Source organism: Petaurus breviceps, unplaced genomic scaffold (assembly GCF_028583685.1).
Source record: "Petaurus breviceps papuanus isolate PSGF00001 unplaced genomic scaffold, PetGlider_PUasm1.0 37, whole genome shotgun sequence".
Taxonomy (NCBI): Eukaryota; Metazoa; Chordata; class Mammalia; order Diprotodontia; family Petauridae; genus Petaurus; species Petaurus breviceps.
The window spans coordinates 91243007-91264002 of record NW_027186296.1 but is presented as its reverse complement, the minus strand read 5'-3'; the positions used below and the strand labels follow the sequence as shown (position 1 = coordinate 91264002).

The window sequence follows — 20996 nt, the reverse complement described above, 5'->3', positions numbered from 1 at the left end:
TTTCTGAAATTTGGCCATAATGTTCCTTTGACTTTTTATTTTAGGATCTGTTTCCTGAGATGATTGGTCGATTCCTTCAATCCCTATTTTGCCCTCTAATTCCAGGATATCAGGGAAGTTTTCCTTGATAATTTCTTGAAAGATGATGTCCAGGTTCTCCTTTTGATTGTGGCTTTCAGGTGGTCCAATGATTCTGACATTCTGTCTCCTGGATCTGTTTTCCTGGTCAGTCATTTTTCCCATGAGGCATTTCACATTTCCTTTTATTTTTTTCATTCTTTTGAATTTGTGTGATTGACTCTTAATGTCTCATAGAGTCAATAGCTTTCACTTGCCCAATTAAAACTTTTAAGGTGTTGTTTTCCTCAGCTTTTGTACTTTCTTTACCATTTGGCCATGTATACTTTTGAAGGAATTGTTTTCTTCAGTGGATTTCTGTATTTCCTTTTCCATTTGGCCAATTCTTTTTTTAAGCAGCTGTTTTCTTTTTCCAAGCTGTTGAATCTTTTTTTCCATAATTCTCTTGCAACACTCTCATTTCTTTTCCCAGTTTTTCTCCTACCTCTCTTATTTGGTTTTTCAGCTCCTTCTTGATCTCTTCTGTGAGTTCTTTCTAGACTTGAGAACACTTCCCATTTTTCTTCAGGGTTTTTCCCATAAATGTTTTGACATTGTTATCCTCTTCTGAATTTGTGTCTTGGTCTTCCCTGTCACCATTATAACTATCATCACATTCTTTTTTCGTTGTTTTTTGCTCATCTCTTTTTGGGGGGTGGGAGACTTTTTCCTTTTTTTTTTTCTTTTTTAAAGCAATCAGGGTTAAGTAACTTGCACAAGGTTACACGGCCAGTTATTAATATTTTTGTGTGGGTGCCGAGTATCGGAGGTCTCCTGACACTGGGGCTGGGGATCTTACTCACTCTGCCACCTGGCCGCCCCTAAGCAATTGGGGTTAAGTAACTTGCTCAAGGTTACACGGCCATTTATTTTGTGTGGGTGTTAAGTATCTGAGCCTGGAACCGAACCCAGGTCTCCCGACTCTGGGGCTGGTGCTCTTACTCACTGCGCCACCTGGACACCCCTTTTCTTTCTTTTAAATTTGAGCTCTGCACCAGGTATGAGACAGGCACTGTCTCAGGCTTCTTCTGCCAGTAGCTTAAGGCCCTGACTATTTAGCTGGTGTTGTCCTGAGACCCATAGGGGACTCTTGTGTCTGGTGCTACACTGAGGGGGTTGGATAGGAGATAACTGGTGCTGCTTGAGGCCATAGGGTTCTGGCAGCTTACCTGGTGCTGAATTGGTGTTCTACTGCTAGTATCTGGCATGGGCTGAGGCTGGTGGCATGTTTCTGAATTTCCTTAGGGATATACTAAAGCATGTGGCTGTCTGGCCTCTGGCAACTGACTGTTTGCCCAGGGCTATGCTGAAGTATGTGGCAGTTTTTGGAGCTGGAATCTGAGGCACATGGGGGGTCCTGGTGCTGGTGGTTGCCTGTTCTACCACAATGGGGCTCAGGATCTCTTGCTGATTTGCTGAGGTGAGGCTTGCTGCTGACTTGCTGGGATGCCTCCTCTTTGCCTTTCATCCAAGTCAGACAGAACTTTCTTGCCATCTTCCAAGTTTCTTGGGCTGGCTAAAAGATTGCTTTATCTCATCTTTTTGCTGGTTCTGCTATGACAGGATTTGTTTGGGGGTACTATTTTATGGTTCTTTGGAGGGGACCATGGGAGAGTTACAGTGAGTTACTGCTTATTCCACCATTTGGGCTCACGGAAGTCCTTCCTAATTATTTTTAACCAATAATAACAACAGCAGTTGTTATTATCACAATCTACAAAGTGTTTTATATAAACTGCAGTGAAAAGAGCACCAGATTTAGTCTGATCATCTCGTTTCAAATTTCTTGCTCTACTAGTTAATACATATGGAATGTTGAGCAAGTAATTTCTCCCTGTACCTCAAGTTTTTCATTTGTAAAATGAAAGGTTTGGAATACATAACCTCTACTATCCTATAACCTCATTATATCTTAATGACATCATAGTTAGGTGTACACTATAGGTACTGTCCCCATCATATGAGTGAAATCACCTGTTCAGCAGATTTAGTTCCCTTATCTATGGTCATGAATTCAATAAACATAATAGGTAGAGTTGAGGACTTGAACACCTGTTCTCCTGACCCACCATAGCACACTATTCTTCTCATCCAAAAAAACAACCTTTTTACCTCTATACTAATTTCCACTGGGCTTTTTCATTTTCGGCTCCTTCCAGATTGTTGGCCTCTTCTAGTTTACATGGATAGATGGTATTTTGAGGGCACACATATGATCAAAGAAGAAATGTCAGCCATTTTCAACATACTTCAAAAGTTAAGAATGTTTATCACCATATCATGAAGTTACAAAAATAATTATATAAATATTTGAGAAAACCACTCATAAGAACACATAATAATATAGTATCATAACATCTTACATTCAATCAAGATTATTTTCAGAGAAAGTTCTATATAGCATGTATTATGATACATTGATCGAATTAATATATGTGGGTATGCAAGTTGTTAGTGGCTAAGACTATATATATATATATATATATATATATATATATATATATTCTGGGTTATATAGATCATTATTCAGTTAAAGAAGTGATCTTGCCATTTATAAGTTCTAATTCAATGTTCATGAACTCTGATATCCTTATTCTGATATTTATAATTTTTTTTCATTCTTTCTTTACCCTAGCCTTGTTTTTTATCCTCACTGTGACTTCTAATTCTTTCATGCCTTAATTCTTTCCTGGGCTATCATCCCTGTGCTGATTACTCTCCCCTCCCTTCCCTATTTTAATCTCTTCATGAACCAACAACCCTACATTTTCCCCTACATATAGGAGTTCACCATCCCAACTGCCACAGTAATTAAATCAAATCTTTTCACCCCTCCTCAAATCTCCCATGCCACTTACTGCCCCAGTAGTGTACTAAAACCTGATAAAGAGTCTTGAAAGCTAATTGTTAAATTTTCAAGGTGAGCATTTATATCTCAGAAATTAGCAGTCACTACAAATCATGGCTTAATTTACTGTCTTGCTAATGGTCTAGATTTTAGAAGGTGACAAAGAAAATACAAATAGTGAAATTTAAACTTTAAAAATATGTCACCTATTGGGGAGGCTAGGTGGCACAGTGAATAGAGCACTGGCCCTGGAGTCAGGAGAAACTGAGTTCAAATCTTACCTTAGGCACTTAACATTTACTAGTCGTGTGACCTTGGGCAAGTCACTTAACCCCAATTGCCCTGCCCTCCTCCCTCCAAAAAGCAAATATATATATATATATATATGTCATCTGTAAATTTTGGGGGAAATCATTTGGTAAATACTTACTAGTTTTCCCCTGTCCTTCAAACTTCTCATCTGAGAACTCTGCCTCATACTTCACTGAATAAATTGAAGTTAATCATAGCTACTTGATTCTCCCCTTCTCCACATTTTCTATCACTCAGATTTTGTCAGTCAAATAAACAAATATTTCTTAAGCATCTACTATGTGCCATCCACTGAACTAAGTACTAGGGATACAAAGAAAGCCAGGATAAACCCTGTTCTTAAGGAGTTCACAGTCTAATGGTGGAGACAACCTGCAAACTATGTACAAAAAAGCTATATACAGGATAAATTGAAATTTATGTCATATGGAGAGCTAAATTTATCTCAAATGAAGGGGAAAACTTTTTCTTTGCCAAGGCAAACTCTTCTATATGCACCTAAGATTCCATTCCATTTTATCTTCTCTAGCAGATTACCCCTTCTAATATTAACACTCTCTCAATTATCTTCAATCTCTCTGTCTACTGGCTACTTCCCTACAATCTAAAATAACAATCCATATCTCTTCTGTCCTTAAGAAAACCTCACTTGATCCCCAACTCCCTGCTAGTTATTGCCCTATATCTGTCCTCCCTTTTGAGGTTAAAGTCCTAGTGAAAGCTATCAACAACTGGTATCTCTATTTCCTCTCATTTTTCTCTCTTCTAAACCTTCTGAAGTCTAACTTGAAACCTCACCATTCAATTGAAACTGTTCTTTCAGAGATGTCAATGATCTTTTAATTGCCAAACCTAATGATCTTTTTTTTCAGTTATCATACTTCTTGACTTCTTTCTAGCCTTTGTTATTTTAAATAACTCTGTTCTTGATTCTTCTCTCAGGGTTTTGATCACATTGCTCTTTTCGGATTCTCCTCCTACCTGTCCTGACCTTTCCTCAGTCTCCTTTGCTGGAACTTAATTTCACATCCACTAATCATGTGCACCCTCTAGGGCTCTGTCCTGTGCCCTCTTCTCTTCTCCTATTCCATCGGCTCCTATGGATTCAATTATCACCTTCCTTCAGAGTATTCTCAAATCTTCTGATCTACCTCTGGCCTCTCTCTCTTTAACTCCAGTCTCACATCTCTAACTGCCAACTAGATATCTCAAACTGAATATCCCTCAACATGTCCAAAACTGAACTAGCTGTCTTTCTTCCCAAATTCTCCTCTTTTCAACCTCAACTTCTCTCTCTCTCATCTTCCATATCCAAACTGTTGCCAAGTCCTGTGGATTCCACATTTGCAACAACTCTCATAATTGCTCCCCTCTCTCATCTGACCCTGCCACTGCCATGGCACAGGCTTTTATCAGCTCTTGCCTCAACTATTTCAAGAGCCTGGATGTTGTTCTCCTTCCCTCAAGTCTCTTCCCACTCTAGTCCATTCTCTACTCAGATATTAAAGTGGTCATCCAAAAGTATATCTTTGACCACATCACCACCCACTCAAAAACTCTAGTGACTATTTATTGCTACCAGTATCAAATATAAAATCCTTTTACTTTTAAAGCTATTCATAACTTTGCCCCTTCTTTCCAGTCTTACACTTTATTTCTCTCCATATATTTAATGATATAGTGGGACTTATATGGTTGCTATTCCTCAAACATGATGTTCCATCTCCCAACTCCATGCCTTTCACTGGCTGTCCCCCATACATAGAATGCTTTCTCTTCTTGTTTCCCTCTCCTGACTTCTTTCAAAATTCAGCTCAAGTTCCACATTTCTGCAAGAGTCCTTTTCTAGTTTCTCCCCAACTATCCTCCCACACATACCACTTGCTAGTATTCTCCCTCTGAGATTTGCATTTTTATACAATTGTATATATGTATATGTACATATATACATATCTGCATGTGTGTGTATATGTGCGTTTTACATATTGTCTGCACCTTCAATCTGTTTTTGCCTTTCTTTGTACCTACTACTTAGCATAGTGCCTCACAAATAACAAATCTTAGGGGCGGCCAGGTGGTGCAGTGAGTAAGAGTGCCGGCCCCAGAGTTGGAAGACCTGGGTTCAGTTCTGGGCTCAGACACTTAACACCCACACAAAATAAGTGGCCGTGTAACCTTGAGCAAGTTACTTAACCCCAATTGCTTAGGGGTAGCCAGGTGGTGCAGCGAGTAAGAGCACCAGCCCCAGAGTCAGGAGACTTGGGATCGGTTCCGGCCTCCAACACTCGGCACCCGCACAAAAATAATAATAACTGGCTGTGTAACCTTAAGCAAGTTCCTTAATCCCAACTGCTTTAAAAAAAATAACAAATCCTTAATAAAAGCTTATTAACTGACAAGTTGGCAAAAGACTTATGAAATAAGCATACCATCTTTCTGCTGGCTACCACTAAATCAAAACTTCTCAGTGACTTCAAACTAAAGTTGGAGAATGACAGTCTACCTTAAATATTTAATAAGGGTTTTTTTTATCACATGTATGGTTACTATATTTGAACAAAAATATAAATGATCCTAGGAAGTGGAAACGTTTCTAAATATTATTTTATGATAATCTATCACTTATAAAATAAAACAAGCAAGGAGGTTGTCAAAATCCTAACCAGCTGAGTCAGAAAGCTCTGGGGTTTTTTAAATTTTCATATTTTGAACTTATATTGTATAAAGAAGTGATAAAGTATATATTTTCAAATATTCTTTATATATAACCTACCACTTTTGGCACCTCTATGTGTTGAACTAATAAAAATAATGCCACAACATTGACTACATAGCCACGTACATATAAATACTAACCATACTACAGTTACTGTTTGCTGAAATGCACTTCTTGTCATCACACCACTGGCACCCATTTGTATTGGCAGTACAGCTGGCACAATCTGCATATCTGTAACATCTGTCATCAGTGGAAGCTGTAATACAAATGGTAGATAAAGCAAAAGATCAGGGTGAAAGATAAAAACACCTACTTAGGTTATCAGGAGGCACTTTAAAAAAATCATAAATATCACTGTCAATCTAAAATGCAATATGTGTAGTATGAAATCAATCATGTAATTTAAGAGTATCTAAACAGTTTGTAACACTTAGTACATGAGCAACACACTCTTTGAAGTTAGGGAACTGCCTACTCTATCTAAAGGAAAATATCTTGATTCCTGACAATTCTATAGGAATCAAACATGTCCTATTTTAATATTTGTTGAAGAATTTTAAAATGAGTCAATAATTTTCTAATATACACCTTTGAAATGCAAAGAGGATCACTATACAGGAAAAGAAAAATATGAGCACAAAACTTAATAAAAAACCTTTTAAAATAAACAGCCACACTGATTTGAACTTTAAATTTCATACACTGGAGTTCATTAAGCTGCCTCACCTATTCTACTTAATTCCTTCATCAAGGACTGCAGGTTAAATAAATTCATTCCTGGCCTACATTTTGGGTAATAAAAACAGTTTTTATGATTTTTTATTTGATTGGGTATTTAATAAGATAATGATTTTTTTTAAAAACCCTTTTTGTTTTCTCATGAAAACATAGTATCAAATATGCAGAATGTTTCAAAAACAATTGCATGTTATCTTACCAATAAGAAGCCTTCACCTCTTTTATTAATCTCTGATTTACTCCCTATCCCATACCTTGCTCCCTATCATATTCCCCACAATGGCTGTCTAAAATTTCTTCCTCTTTCCTCAGGACTCCAATGTCTCCCTAATTTCCTTTCCCATCACAGAAAACCTCACAACTTTACTGTAGCTAATAATGAAGTTTCCTCATCTTCACTTTTCTATATCTCAAAACCATTTTCATCTCTCTCCATTCACTCCTTCCTTTCATATAGTTTAAGAGGATGAGCTATTCTTTCTCCTTATGAAGACCAACTCTAGCACTTGCATCCATAATCTAATTCCCTTCCATTTCTTTCAAGAGATTTCTACATGGATTGTTTCAGGTTTAACTATTCACTATATCTTTCCATGCTGACTGCTAATATGACCATGTATTCCATATCCTTAAAAAATTTTCCTGTGAACCTACAACTCCTTCACTGTATCATTCCTTATCCCTTTCCCATTTACTACTCTACTCCTAGAATGAGCAGTCTATATTCACCCTGCTTAGCAGTTTTCCTACCACCTGTTAGTTTTTCATTCCCTCAAAGGTCACCAGTGACCTTTTATTCTTATATCTAATCATCTTTTTTCAGTTCTCATACTTATTAACCATTTTGTCATATTTTACTTTTATGACTACTCTCTTCACCATTGGTTTCAGAGATTTTTTTTCACCTGGTTCTACATAACTACCTCCTCTTTCTCAATCTTGTACACACAGAGACCATTTTATTAAACCAAAACTAAACTAAGAATATTGTCAATGATCCTATAAGCAAAAATGTTGTTTCTTCCTTTGGTCTTCAAATCTTACTAACTTTGCAAATTAATATCCTTCTTGGAAGACACTTCAGGAAAAAAAATTCATTGAAATGCAAATTGTGTCACAATAATTCTTAGAGGCACAGAAAGAATGCATATTTTTAAAGCATTTAAAATTGTAAAGTAAAATACATTTTACATGTAAAATTCAATGTGTATTTTAGTAAAAATGCACAATTCAGATAACTATATTGCTTAAAAATTTGCTCTGAAAGTCAAGCATTGAAGAATTCTAAATTTGCATTTGTAAAAAGTTACTTAATTAGATTCTTAGAAGTATATCATAAGTTTTCTACTATTCAAAATGAAGATGCATCATTACAAAAATTTCAGTTACTGGTAGGGGAAAAGGAATTGAACTGGGTGAGGGAATTTCCTTACCAGTTTTGGGGGAGCATTTTGCTCTAAGAATATTATTATGATGTCCACCTTCCCATGATTCACAGTGATTCTTGTTCCAAAGACATTTTATCCCTGGACCAGCATTTTTACAGAGTTCCTCATCTCTGAAAGCCTTGCAGTTTGGAGGCTTGTACACTAAGATATCATTAAGGAGGACACTAGAAAATCCCCCAAATATATACATAGACCTATGAGGAAAAAAAGAGAAAGAAATCTTGGGGAAATTACGTTAGGGAAAACTCTTGTCTAATTTACTATATCTATATTTATTTGCACAACTCTCATACCATCAGAATTTCTTTTTTTTTCTTTTCTGTTTTAAAATACCAAATGGACCCCATAGCTGAATGCTTCAGCGCCTTCCCGGTAAAATGAGATGTACTCCACAAAGCTTACTGTACTATATGGAACCAATGAAACTCCAATACAGTAAAGATCAATACTATAGCATAAAAGAAGAAATAATAAAGATAATACAAGAAATAACATTTCTTTGGGAAAATTTGTTGCAGAATTTTCTTGTTATTTGACAGGATTGTAGGAAATAGTTTTGTCAGCTATATGGTTAGAAAGTACTTTATACTTTCTTCTTTGAGAAGATGGTATTTCTAACAATATGGTACTAAGATCAAAAAACAGAACAGAAATTAAATGAAAGTTATTTTCCATTAAAACGTTTCTCTATTCTTTAACAAAGTAACCAAAATTTAAACCACTTAAACTTCAAACTTGTCTTCAATTCACAATGTCAATCTGCAGTTATGGTATTTCTGCAAAGTCCTCACAGTAATCCAATTGAGTTATATGATACAAGCCAGAAAAAATCTTATATGTCTTGATTTGTATTTTTTTAAATTTCTAATAAAAATGAATTAACAGATGGTTAGGATTAGAGCAAGCAGGGATTTTTCTTATAGATAGTAGCTCCTTATTATCTGTGGAATCAAACACATGTAAGGACTTATACAATATGACACTAATCTACCTTCCATGTCTCATCTCACATTATTCACTTTCATTTGTTCTATTTTCTGTGTTCTCGTCCAACCAAACTACTAAATGTTCCCTTGTCATTCTGCCTCCTACTTTTATGCATTTGCATGAGCTCTTTCTCATGCCTGGAAAAGATTCCCTCTCATATTCACCTCATAGAACCCTTATCTTCCCTTCATGAATCAGTGTAGGTATCACCTTCTCAAAGAAGCTTTCTTTCATTCTTTCTTTATCCTCTCTTCCTAGCCCAATTCACTTTGATTTACTGATCTGTGTATGTGGCAGAATCTTCAAATCTCCTACATGAGAGGTTTGGTTGTTTCTAATTGGACTTCTGAAACTTACCATGTTCAAAACAACTCACTGTCTCTTTTCTAAACACTACCTTCTTCCTGTCTTCCTTTATTACTGTCAAAAGCACCACTATTCTTCCAGTAACCCTAACTTACTACCTATAAACCACTTTCAAATTCTGATTTTCTTTTATTCTCCTACCCATATTCAATCTGTTGCCAAGTACTGTCAGTTCTACCTTTGTGGCAGCTTTTTTTTCTTTTTTTTTTTTTTTTTGGGGGGGGGTGGACAATTAGGGTTAAATGACTTACCAAAGATCACAAGGCTAGTAAGTGTTGAGTGTCTGAGGCCAGATTTATACTCAGGTCCTCCTGACTCTAGGGCCAATGCTCACTCCGCCACCTAGCTGCCCCTGCAGTAGCTTTTCTATACAAGCTCTTCTCTGATATTTCCATGACTCTGGTTCAGGCCCTTATCATCTCATGCCTTGACTATTTCAGTAGTCTGCTGGTAGATATCCCTGCCTCAAATCTCTCCTCACTCCAGTTCATCCTCCACATAGCTATCAAAATTGCCTTCCTAAGTGCAGAATTGGCTATGCTTCCTCCATATTAAAAAAAACTCCAATGCCTTTGTATCACCTCAAATAATATATATATATATATATTTTGACTTTTTAAAGGAAATTGATGAAAATTTTAGGGAAAAGATCAAAAGCCAGGCACATAGTCATGATTAAAAATGAGGGTCTTCAATTTTCCAAGCATCTAGAACTTTCTGCAAAAAGCATAAAAGCTAAGAATTTTTTAAATTACTTTAATAATTTAATAGTTAAAAATGTAGATGGGAAGTGCTATTTGAGATTTGATTCTGTTCAACCAAGAGAACTGGAGTGAGAAAGACGTGGAACTTGAGGAGAACATTTTATGTTAGAATTTGTGAGTAAGGAGAAGTCAGTCTGACATAAACCCTAGATTTTAGGAGAGTCGATTTCCTAAGGCTGAAATAAAGGATAGATTTTATTTCATGACATATAATCCTACAGAAGTCAATATGGGAAAAATTAGAAGCCCTCAATAATGAAATTCTAAAGACACAAGGAAAAATAATGATAGTATGGTGTGAAACAATAATTATCTTATCTGGTGATGTTCGGAAGGAAGTGAAGTTGGCAAAAAAAGAACTAAAGTATTTAAAAGGGGTTTGTTCTGGTAATGTTCAGAAGGAACTGAAGTTGGCAAAAAAAAATCTAAAGTTTTTAAAAAGGGTTTGTTTTGTTTTCTATTTCTGGATGTTTTTGTTTTTAGTTATGATGGGGACAAAAGAAGAGAAAGAATCACTCCTCAGGTGGATGAGATAACCAACAATAAAGAGAAATAAGAACTGCTAATTTCTAATATTGCTTGTTTCTCCTGCCAAGGAAAATGAAATCTGAATTAGAAAGGCAAGGACAAAAAAGATTAGTAGGGGGTTCATACCCAAATGAAGTAAAGAGATATTGAGACTTGAAGCTAAATAAATTCAAATTGATAAATTCAAATTGCCAGCCAATATGAAATATGGTGATGAAAGAATTGAAGGATATGGTTAGTGAGCCATTAAATGGTCCTTATGGAAAATGGCAAAGCAAAAAATGGAATAATCTGCAAAACAAGTCATCTACAATCCAGTGCATTTCACTTGAATCCTGGTACAATTTTAGAACATAACATTAAAGGAATGGTTATTAAACAACTATAAAATTATTCAATGATCCCAAATATACAGCATGGCTCCTTTAAGAACAGGCCATGGCAGGCTAACATAATTTTTTGAGTCACTAAACTGGTATATGATTTTTAGAAAAAAAATTTACAAAGAATCTCAAGCTACTTTTTTGGAAAAGGTAGAGAGGTGTGAGATAAAAAGTAATAAAGGTGAATTTGAAACTGATAGAATGAGTAGGAAAAAGGAGGAGACATTAATGGTTTGATATCAGAATGGATGCTAGTGGGAATACCTAGAAATCTGCACTTGAGAATCTATTATTTAACTTTTTTTCAGTGATTTGGATAAAATCATAGAAAGCGCATATATCAAATTTGTAAATGGCACAAAGGTATTAGGATAGGGAGCATATCAAATAACAAAATAAGCATCCTCAAAGATTTAAGTAGCCTAGAAGATTTAGCCAAATTTTAAGTTGTAATTTAATATGAATAAACATAAAATACAATTATGTCACGGGTTCAAAAAATTAAGCTTAAAAGTATAAAATACAGGATATGTGGCTAATTTCCAATTTGTTTGAAAAAAAGATCTGGGATGTGTGTGTGTGTGTGTGTGTGTGTGTGTGTGTGTGTGTGTGTGCATGCCTGGAATAACAGATTGACAACTAGACTCCCCTTATTTTATGGAAGAAGTCAGGTCCAAAGAGTTAAGTGATTCCAAGGTCACAGAGATAGTGAGTGACAGAGACAGGACGGGTATATGTTTTCTCTGCTTTCAATCCTGGGACCCTTTTTCAATGCACTGGGCTCCCAGCTGCTGGTGTTGCTTGGCATGTTGTGATGCACTGCACATTATAAGCATTTCATAAATGTTGACAGCTGGGGGTTGAATTATAAGGCAGTAATAGTAAAATTCTCCTCTTTATTTGGGGATATTTTCTTGCCCCATTGAGAGGGGCAAGTGTGCCCTGATTTTCTCAGATGAAACATTCTCTAATTTCCATAGAATACCTTGTCTTGGTCTTTTTTCTTTCCTTATCACATTTTCCCCAGTTTCACATGTGTCTCTATATATGTTCTATTTCTGCCTATCCTCATTAGACTGCAGGTGCATTGGATTAATACTATGTATCTTTTATCTTTGTACAGGGTAGGCAATCATCTATTTGTTGAATTGAATTTCCAAAAAGCAAAATCATTATTAAGTACAATTTTATACACCAAAACAAGTAAAGGAGTTATTGACATATTAGATAACAAATATGCTCAATTCAAAGTAATCACAATTTTAAACAAAGAATAAAAGAATATTAGAACTTGAGGGCTCATTGTTGTTGTTTCAGTTGTGTCTGACTCTTCATGACTCCATTTGACATTTTATTGGCAAAGATATTAGAGTGGTTTGCCATTTCCTTCTCAGGCTCATTTTATAGATGAGGAAACTGAAGCAAACAAGGTTAAGTGACTTGACCAGGGTCATACAGTTAATAAGTGAGGCCAAATTTGAACTCATGTTTTCCTGACTCTAGGCACAGTCCTCTATCCACTGCACCATCTACTGACCCCAAGGATTCTTAAATGTCATCTAGTTTATTTTACAAATGAAGAAACTCAAAAACAACAACATGACCCATGGAAATAAGTCAGTTGTCCCTGATGACCCAACTAGTCAGCAACTGCGCTAGAACTAAAACACAAGTCTCATGATGCCATATACTCTATAAATCAAGGAATTAACTAAGACTATATTTCTTGAAATCCATCTTTGAGAGAACAAGTCACTATAGTTCTATTTCCTTGGAGGAAAATATTCCTCAGGACTAATCCTAGCCATAATTCTGAAGTAGGTAAAATCCACATATAGCATCTTCTACTTACCTCCTTTTCAATTCCTACTTCTTAATGCCTTTGTCCAACTCTCCCTAACATGCTTAACCCAAAAGAATTAAGAATGAGAGTAAAGGGGTGGCCAGGTGGCTCAGCCAGTACACCGGCTCCAGTGTCGGGATGACCTGGGGATCAAATCTGGGCTCAGATACTTAGCACCACACCCAGAAATAACTGGCCGTGTAACCTTGAGCAAGTTACTTAACCCCGATTGCTTTTAAAAAAATGACAGTAAATATTTGTGCAGATTTATAAACACAGACAAAAATTAAAATGTTCCATTATGTACTACTTCAGAATGTTTAAGTTTGCATTGATGATTAGATACATAAAAGTCACTGATATTAAACTTGAAAGATATCACACTAAACATGTGCAGATTATCATTTATCTTTCAAAAAGTTATAAATATACTCATTTACCCATTGACAACGACTGCTGAGTGCCCGAATCTGTTGACATCTCTATGAAGATTGGGTTTAGGTAAAATTTTCCATTCATCACAAGCTAAAATGAAAAAAAAAAGATAACATTTTCTTCAATAAATAATAAAATAATGCTACAAAGTTGTTAATGAAAAAATTAAATCAAATTTAATGTTACACTAATGAAACAATGAGTTGTAAAGTGACTAAATTATCTCAACTACCTAATCACAATAATTACTTTTTCCTATGAAATAAGTTTCTACAATGAAAATACTAAAAAGAGAATAAGAGGGGGCGGCCAGGTGGCTAAGCGAGTTAAGAACACCAGCTCCAGTGTTGGGATGACCTGGAGATCGAATCCTGGGCTCAGACACTCAGCACCACACCCAGAAATAACTGGCCGTGTAACCTTGAGCAAGTTACTTAACCCCAATTGCTTTAAAAAAAAGTGAATAAGAGAATAGGATTAAGTAAATCTACTTCACAAATAACATATTTACAAGGGTATTCAATTTTTTAAAAATTTCTATCTACAAACATATGAAGAAAATTAATGAAAAGATATGAAAATTTTAAGAAAAACATAAAAATGCTGTAATGTTTATAGGAAATTTGTTTTGGAAAAGCCATACCAGAATGAAAGCAATAAATCCTCTTCATAATGAACACACACACACACATAAATTTCATAGTAGCTCTTTACATCTGGGAGGGGGGAAAAACTGATTTTGATTCCAGAGAATTTAGAGACCAAGGCAAGTGATAAATAATTTGTTCAAATGCATATGAGAAAATGTGTGTTATCTACTATATATTCAAAAAAAATTGTAGAAAGCAATTGGGGATTTACTTGGGTTTAGTGATTTGAAAAAAATCAGCAATCATTTCTGATAAACTCAACCTAGTGTCATGTTTTATTTATTTAGACACTGAGAAATGTTTATGGGCAGACCATAGCACTTAATGAAATCAATGCAGGCTACACTTTAGGACTGAAGTCACATTCAAAGAGTCTATTATCATATAACTACCATAAGAAACAACTAACCCAAAATGTGCTTAGGAAACTGGGATTTTAGTGAATTATCTACTTCCTTACTTAAATAACTCTGGACATAATAGTAGTAAAAAGAATAAATGATTCTTAACTTGCCATACCACAAAGATCAAAATTTCATCAAAATTCAAAGATAGACAGTTAGAGTGCTTGACCAAGAGACAGATAAAGGCTGACAGAGTTATCCATTAGAAAGAACCTCAGGAGTTGTGTTTAAGTCAAGACTGGATATACGGCAACTTATGTGGATTGTTGCAAATGGATTCCTGTTCAGATATGACTTGGATTAAATTACCTCAAAAGTCCCTTACAAATCTGTGATTCCATTATTCTAGGATTATAAATGGTATATTATGTACAAGTCATTCCCCAATTCATAAATGGTCAAAGGATATGAACAGGAAGTTTTCAGAGGAAGAAATTTAAAGATATCTATTAGAATGTGAAAAAAAATCCCTAAATCATTATTGATTAGAGAAATTCAAATCAAAACAACTCTGAGGTACCACATATCACTGGTCAGAATGGCTAAGATGACAAAACAGGAAAATGATAAATGCTGGAGAGGATGTGGAAAAATTGGAACACTAATGCATTGTTGCTGGAGTTGTGAACTGATCCAACCATTCTGGAGAGCAATTTGGAATTATGCGCAAAGGGTTATAAAAAAGTGCATACCCTTTGACCCAGCAATACCACTTTTAGAGCTGTATCCCAAAGAGATCATACAAGTGGGAAAAGGACCCATATGTACAAAAATATTTATAGCAGCTCTTTTTCTGGTGGCAAAGAATTGGAAATCAAGAGGATGCCTATCAATTGGGGAATGGCTAAACAAGATGTGGTATGAATGTAATGGAATACTATTGTGCTATGAGAAATGAGGAGGAGATAGACTTCATAATAACCTGGAGAGACTTATATAAACTGATGCTGAGTAAGGAGAGCAGAACCAGAAGAACTTTGCACACAATTACAGACACAATATTATAGGATGAATAATTGTGAATGACTTGGCTATTCTCAACAATATAATGATCCAAGATAATCCCAAAGGTCTGATGATGAAAAATGCTATCTGCCTCCAGAGAAAGAAATGATATCTGAATACAGACCAAAGTATCCTATTTCCTCCTTCATCCCTCTTTACTTCCTTCATTCCTTTCTTCCTTCCTTTGAATTTCCTTACATAATATGACTAATATAGAAATGTGATTGCACAATTAGAACTATACCAGATTGCTATCTTAAGGAGGGAGCAGGAGAAGGAAAGATGGATAGAATTTGTAATTAAAACTTTTAAAAATGCTAAAAATAGTTTTTGCATGTCATTGGGGTGAGAAGTATTATTGTTTAAAGTTGACAATTACTGGGGGCAGTTAGGCAGCACAGTGAATAGAGCACCAGCCCTAGAGTGAGGATGACCTGAGTTCCAATCCAGCCTCAGACACTTAACACTTACTAGCCATGTGACCTTGGGCAAGTCACTTAACCCCTACTACCTTACCTTACCCCCTCCAAAAAGAAGCTGACATTTTCAAAGATAAAATTATTTAGAAAGACTCCAGTGAATGCCACAAAAAGAAGGAATCCCACAAAAGTGTTACTAAAGGCTGGTTTTACTATAACTAACACTTACAGACCAAAGACACGATAATTCCACACTCATTGATGTTATTTGTCAAAGTAGCAAGTCTTTTCAATACAGTGAGAAATGTAAAGTATAGGAAAAAGGAGGGAAAATATTACAAAGACCATTTGCTCTTTATCTCTTCTGTAACTACATAAGAGTGTTATACAAGATAACATTTTTTTTTGGTGAGTTTTAAATTACTGATCAAGGCTTTCTGTAAGATAAAGATTCATTCTTGAAAGATATGGGGATTACCAAATGATGAAAATATTAAATGGTAAATTAAATATACTTTGTTTCTCTTATAGTCTGCTTTTTTTCTCACACTGTAGAAAGTGTGAATTATTTATTAGGCTGATTTTAATACTATAATTATACTCCCTGCTGAGAAGAAAATTATTTCCTCAACACTTAGGTCATTCATAAGTTTTTCAAGACTAATCAAATTATAATAAATTACACTAGTTTCCTAACATCTTGGGAATTAAGAAAGAAAATAATAATAGATACAAATTGAAAAGTTACATAGAAAATATTATTCTACCAAAAGACTAAATAAAAACATCTTGAACTACCTGGTGGCAAAGTATTATATAATAACCAACAATAAAAACCTGAAAGATTAGAGACAAATTACTTTCCATACAGCCCAAAGTATTTAAATGACAAACTCAACAAGAGGAGTTCTTTCAAGCAGAAAATGTGTTAAGTAGCTCTGTCAAATTAACATAGAATTTTGATACTGGCTTATGTTTTGGAACATAAAATATTAGTAGTAAAATGGCAAAAGTTGGAAAATTTTGTGCATATTGACTATGCGAAAGTACCCAACAAAAGGACCCTTTGAATTTTAAAAACTTGCTTCATATAATAAGTCAAAATTAAATATCAAACTTACAGGACATTTGAATTATTTTAAATGAATTAAAATATTGTTGTTGTTTAGTCATTTCAGTCATGTCCAACTGTTTATGACTCCATTTGAGATTTTCTTGGCAAAGATACTATGGTGACAGATTTGAAGTCTGAAATAATCTTGACAGCCTAAAATAATGGGCTGAAACTAGAAAGTTGAAATCTAATGGGGAGAGAAATCAGTGTGTGTGTGTGTGTGTGTGTGTGTGTGTGTGTCTGTGAGTATGTGTGCATGTGTGCACACGTGTCTTGTAGTTGAGTCGGTCTGACTCTTCAGAACCTCATTTAGAGATTTTTTGGCAAAATACTGTCATTTTCTTCTACAATTCATTTTATAGGCACAGAAGGTTATATGACTTGTGCAGAGTCACTCTGCTAGTAAGTGTCTGAGGTCGGATTTGAACTGAAGTCTTCCTGACTCCAGTCCCAGTGCTCTGTCTACTGTTCCACCTAACTACCAAATTAAAATATAAATGAGACTAAAAAACAAACTATATAATGAAGAAATAGATGAATGAAATTATAAAAGGAATTATTCATCAATGATCTCTTTACTTTCCTAAAACAAAAATGATTTGCTAGACATTTCCCCTCAGTATCTAAGTGTTCAGTTTAGAGCAGACAAGAGTTATACATGAATTTTGCATTCTCATTGGAATTTTCATCACATAGATCTGATACAAAATGTTACAAATACTAAGACTTTTCCATCTTTGTAGGATTTGTACAGTGGTTTTATAGTTTATTCCCTTTAGGCTGACCTTAGTTCCTATTATGATTTGTCAGTGATCCCATGCTCCCTTAAAATTACTTTACATTTGCTGCCATAATTTATAACTTATATATACCTGTTGTCCTGCATATCCCAGGGGAATGAAAAGTTCTTGAGAGCAGGGATTGTTTTTGTTCCTGTCACTTGACAAGCACTTAGTAAATGCTTATTGGATTAAACTGAATTTCACCTCTTAGGACCCATTTCCTCATCTGAGAAAGAAAGGCCCAAATGTTGTCTAAGTATTCTTCCAGATCAGAAATTCTATATCTATTTTAAGACTATCAGTTGATAGGTAACATGATAGAAAGATGCCATCTATATGAATTTTTAAAGGTGTTATAAAATTTTAAAATTGTCAGGCCACAAGTAATGAAGGGAAAATATACACTTGCTTATAAATAAAACTCATTTGAGTGTCCAGAAACCTTGTTATTGCTAGGATACTGTGTTTTAAGCAAATTAAACTCCATTAAAATTTGGCATCATAATAATAAACATTTTTGAGTTACTCGATATAGGAACAATTTCATTGTAGCTAATAAAATAAAATTATCCCTCTCAACAAAACTTTGTCAGACTTTTGTGAAAGAGCACGAAATAAATTTTAATTCCAAGTATAGTACCTACAACAGAGCCTACAAACCCCATAAAAAATCCCCAAATAGTATTAGCAACAAAACAAAAATGTCTCCATAAGAATGGGTTTAAGAACTAACTGAAGCCTTTACTACATTAGACTATTATAAAGTTGTTTTTCTAATACTGCAGGGATAAACAGCTAATTGCTATCACAGGCTGTGCCAGAACTTCATTTATGACTTAAGTATTCAAGAACACATAAAATTTAATCCATTGCAGCTGCTGCTTTGCATTCTCTTTGGGATATCATAGTGATAATACTTCTAATTGTGAGTTTTTGTTCTGTTATAATGCTGTACCTTTATTAGTCTTTTTTAGATTTGTAAATATATATTATCTTAATATACATATATGAAAACTTGAAGCTTACCCAAGTACATAATAATTTATTGACAATAAAATACATTTTTAAATTTATTTATTTATTTTTAGTTTACAACATTCAGTTTCACAGTCCCTTTAGTTCCAAATTTTCTCCCCTTACCTCTCCTGCCCCGCCATTGTGGTATGCAATCTGATATAGGTTCTACAAATATCTTCACACTAAGCATTAGTCAAGTTGTAAAGAAAAATTATAACCAATGGAATGAACAATGAGTAAGAAGGAATAAAACAAAACAAAAAAGAGAGAGAGCAAGTAGTTTGCTTCAATCAGGATTCAGACTCTGTAGATCTTTCTCTGGAGGTAGACAGCCCTCTCCTTCATGAGACCTTTGGAGTTGTCTTATAGCCTTGCAGTGCTATTAGTTAGTAAGTCATCACAGATACTATGCGTATGTAATTGTGTACAAAGTTCTCCTGGTTCTATTCTCCTCACTCAGCGTCAGTTTGTATAAGCCTCTCCAGGTTATTATGAAGTCCATCTGCTCCTCATTTCTTATAGCACAATAGTATTCCATTACACTCATATATCACAACTTGTTTAGCCATTCCTCAATTGATGAGCATCCCTTTGAAGCTGAATGGAGAATTACACAAGTAGTCTCCAAAAAAATGACAATCATTAGTTGTAGGTAAAATTGTGACACATAGAAAAAGATCTTTATAATGATTTAGATTAAGAGAAAATTCTATGGTGATCACATACTGAGTGATAAAAATGTTAAGAGTAACTACTCTAGCCCAAATAGAAACCCCTGCTCAGCCTGGGGAGAAGAGGGGTGGGGAATGAATCCATAATTCACCCTTCAGAGACTACAAAGCTCAAAACTGGGAGGGCAATAAGGGATCACTTTAAGTTTGCAGCTCCCTGGTATGATCAACTACTGGGATCTCTGAAGAACACAATATCCAATTTCCAGAGACAACAGCAAAAGAACCATAGAAAATATATGTAAGGATCAAACAGCACCCTAATATTCCCTCCAGAAATTCAAAGCACCTTTACTCTATTCAATATGCCACCTGGCTGCCAAGATGCTGTTTATTGAACACAAGGTTAATAGCTATATTTGCTTCTGTGTATTATATATCTAATTTCTTCATCTGAGCAACCTCACTATTTTTTAATGAGTATCAAATTGTTTGGACAATTACTGCTTGGTAATACAGTCTGAGACATGGTTCTATTAGAAAGACCCCCCCACACACACATCTCACTTGTTCCACAGTTTTTCATTATAATGTCCCTTGAGAACCAAGTGAATTGTTGTTGTTTTTTTTTTCCCTAGGTTTATAAAGTAATTTTTGGTAGGTGATTGACAGGTCATTGAATGAGTCAGTTAATTCAGATGGGACAGTTCAATCTAACCATGAGCAATCAATATTTCTCCAATTATTATGTATATCTTTAATTTTGTAAGTCTTGTTATATTGATGTAGTTCCTGTGTGTGCTTGGTAGGCAGACTCCTAAATATTTTATATTTTATATAGTATTTTAATGGGTTTTCTTGTTCTATCTCTTCTTGCCAGGTTTTGTTGCTAATATAAAGAAATGGTGAAGATTAATGAGAATTTATTTTATATTCTGCAACTCTGCCCAAGTCATTGTTTCAATTAATTTTAGTTGACTCTTCAGAGTTCTCTAAGTATACCATTTCATATGCAGAAAATATTGCTATGCTTCTTTTCCTAGGTTTATTCCTTCTATTTCATTTTCTTGTCTTATTGCTATAGCTAGAATTTCTTGTACAATATCAAATACTGGTAGTGACAATGAATATCCTTGCTTTAGACTGCTCTGACTAGAAAGTATTCTAGTTTTTACTTCACATAAAGCTGTCTCTTGGTTTTAGATATTCACTACTTAACACATTAAGGAAAAATTCATTTATCCTGAAATTTTCTAGTATTCTGAATAGAAATGGGTGTTGTATTTTCTCTAAAGGTTTTTGTACATCTGTCATTATAATAATAGGATTTCTTATTATTAATATGGTTAATTATCATAGTTTTCCTAATATGGAACCAATCCTGTTATAAGTCCAACCAGTTCATAGTGTTTGTTTTGCTGCAGCATTTGTGCTAATATTTTAATT

The 20996-nt window shown here is 34.8% G+C and overlaps 1 protein-coding gene across 2 annotated transcripts in view; it reads right to left on the bottom strand.

Moving 5' to 3' along the window:
* Window positions 1-20996, bottom strand: part of ATRNL1 (attractin like 1) — a 1293617-nt gene that overhangs the window by 1061289 nt on the left and 211332 nt on the right. For both annotated transcript variants that reach the window (XM_069099032.1, XM_069099033.1), the window contains exons 11-13: window positions 13494-13578; window positions 8168-8376; window positions 6134-6252 (exon numbers count right to left, since the gene is read on the bottom strand). In XM_069099032.1, coding sequence (XP_068955133.1) covers window positions 6134-6252; window positions 8168-8376; window positions 13494-13578 — 413 coding nt within the window. The remainder of the gene's footprint in view (window positions 1-6133; window positions 6253-8167; window positions 8377-13493; window positions 13579-20996) is intronic.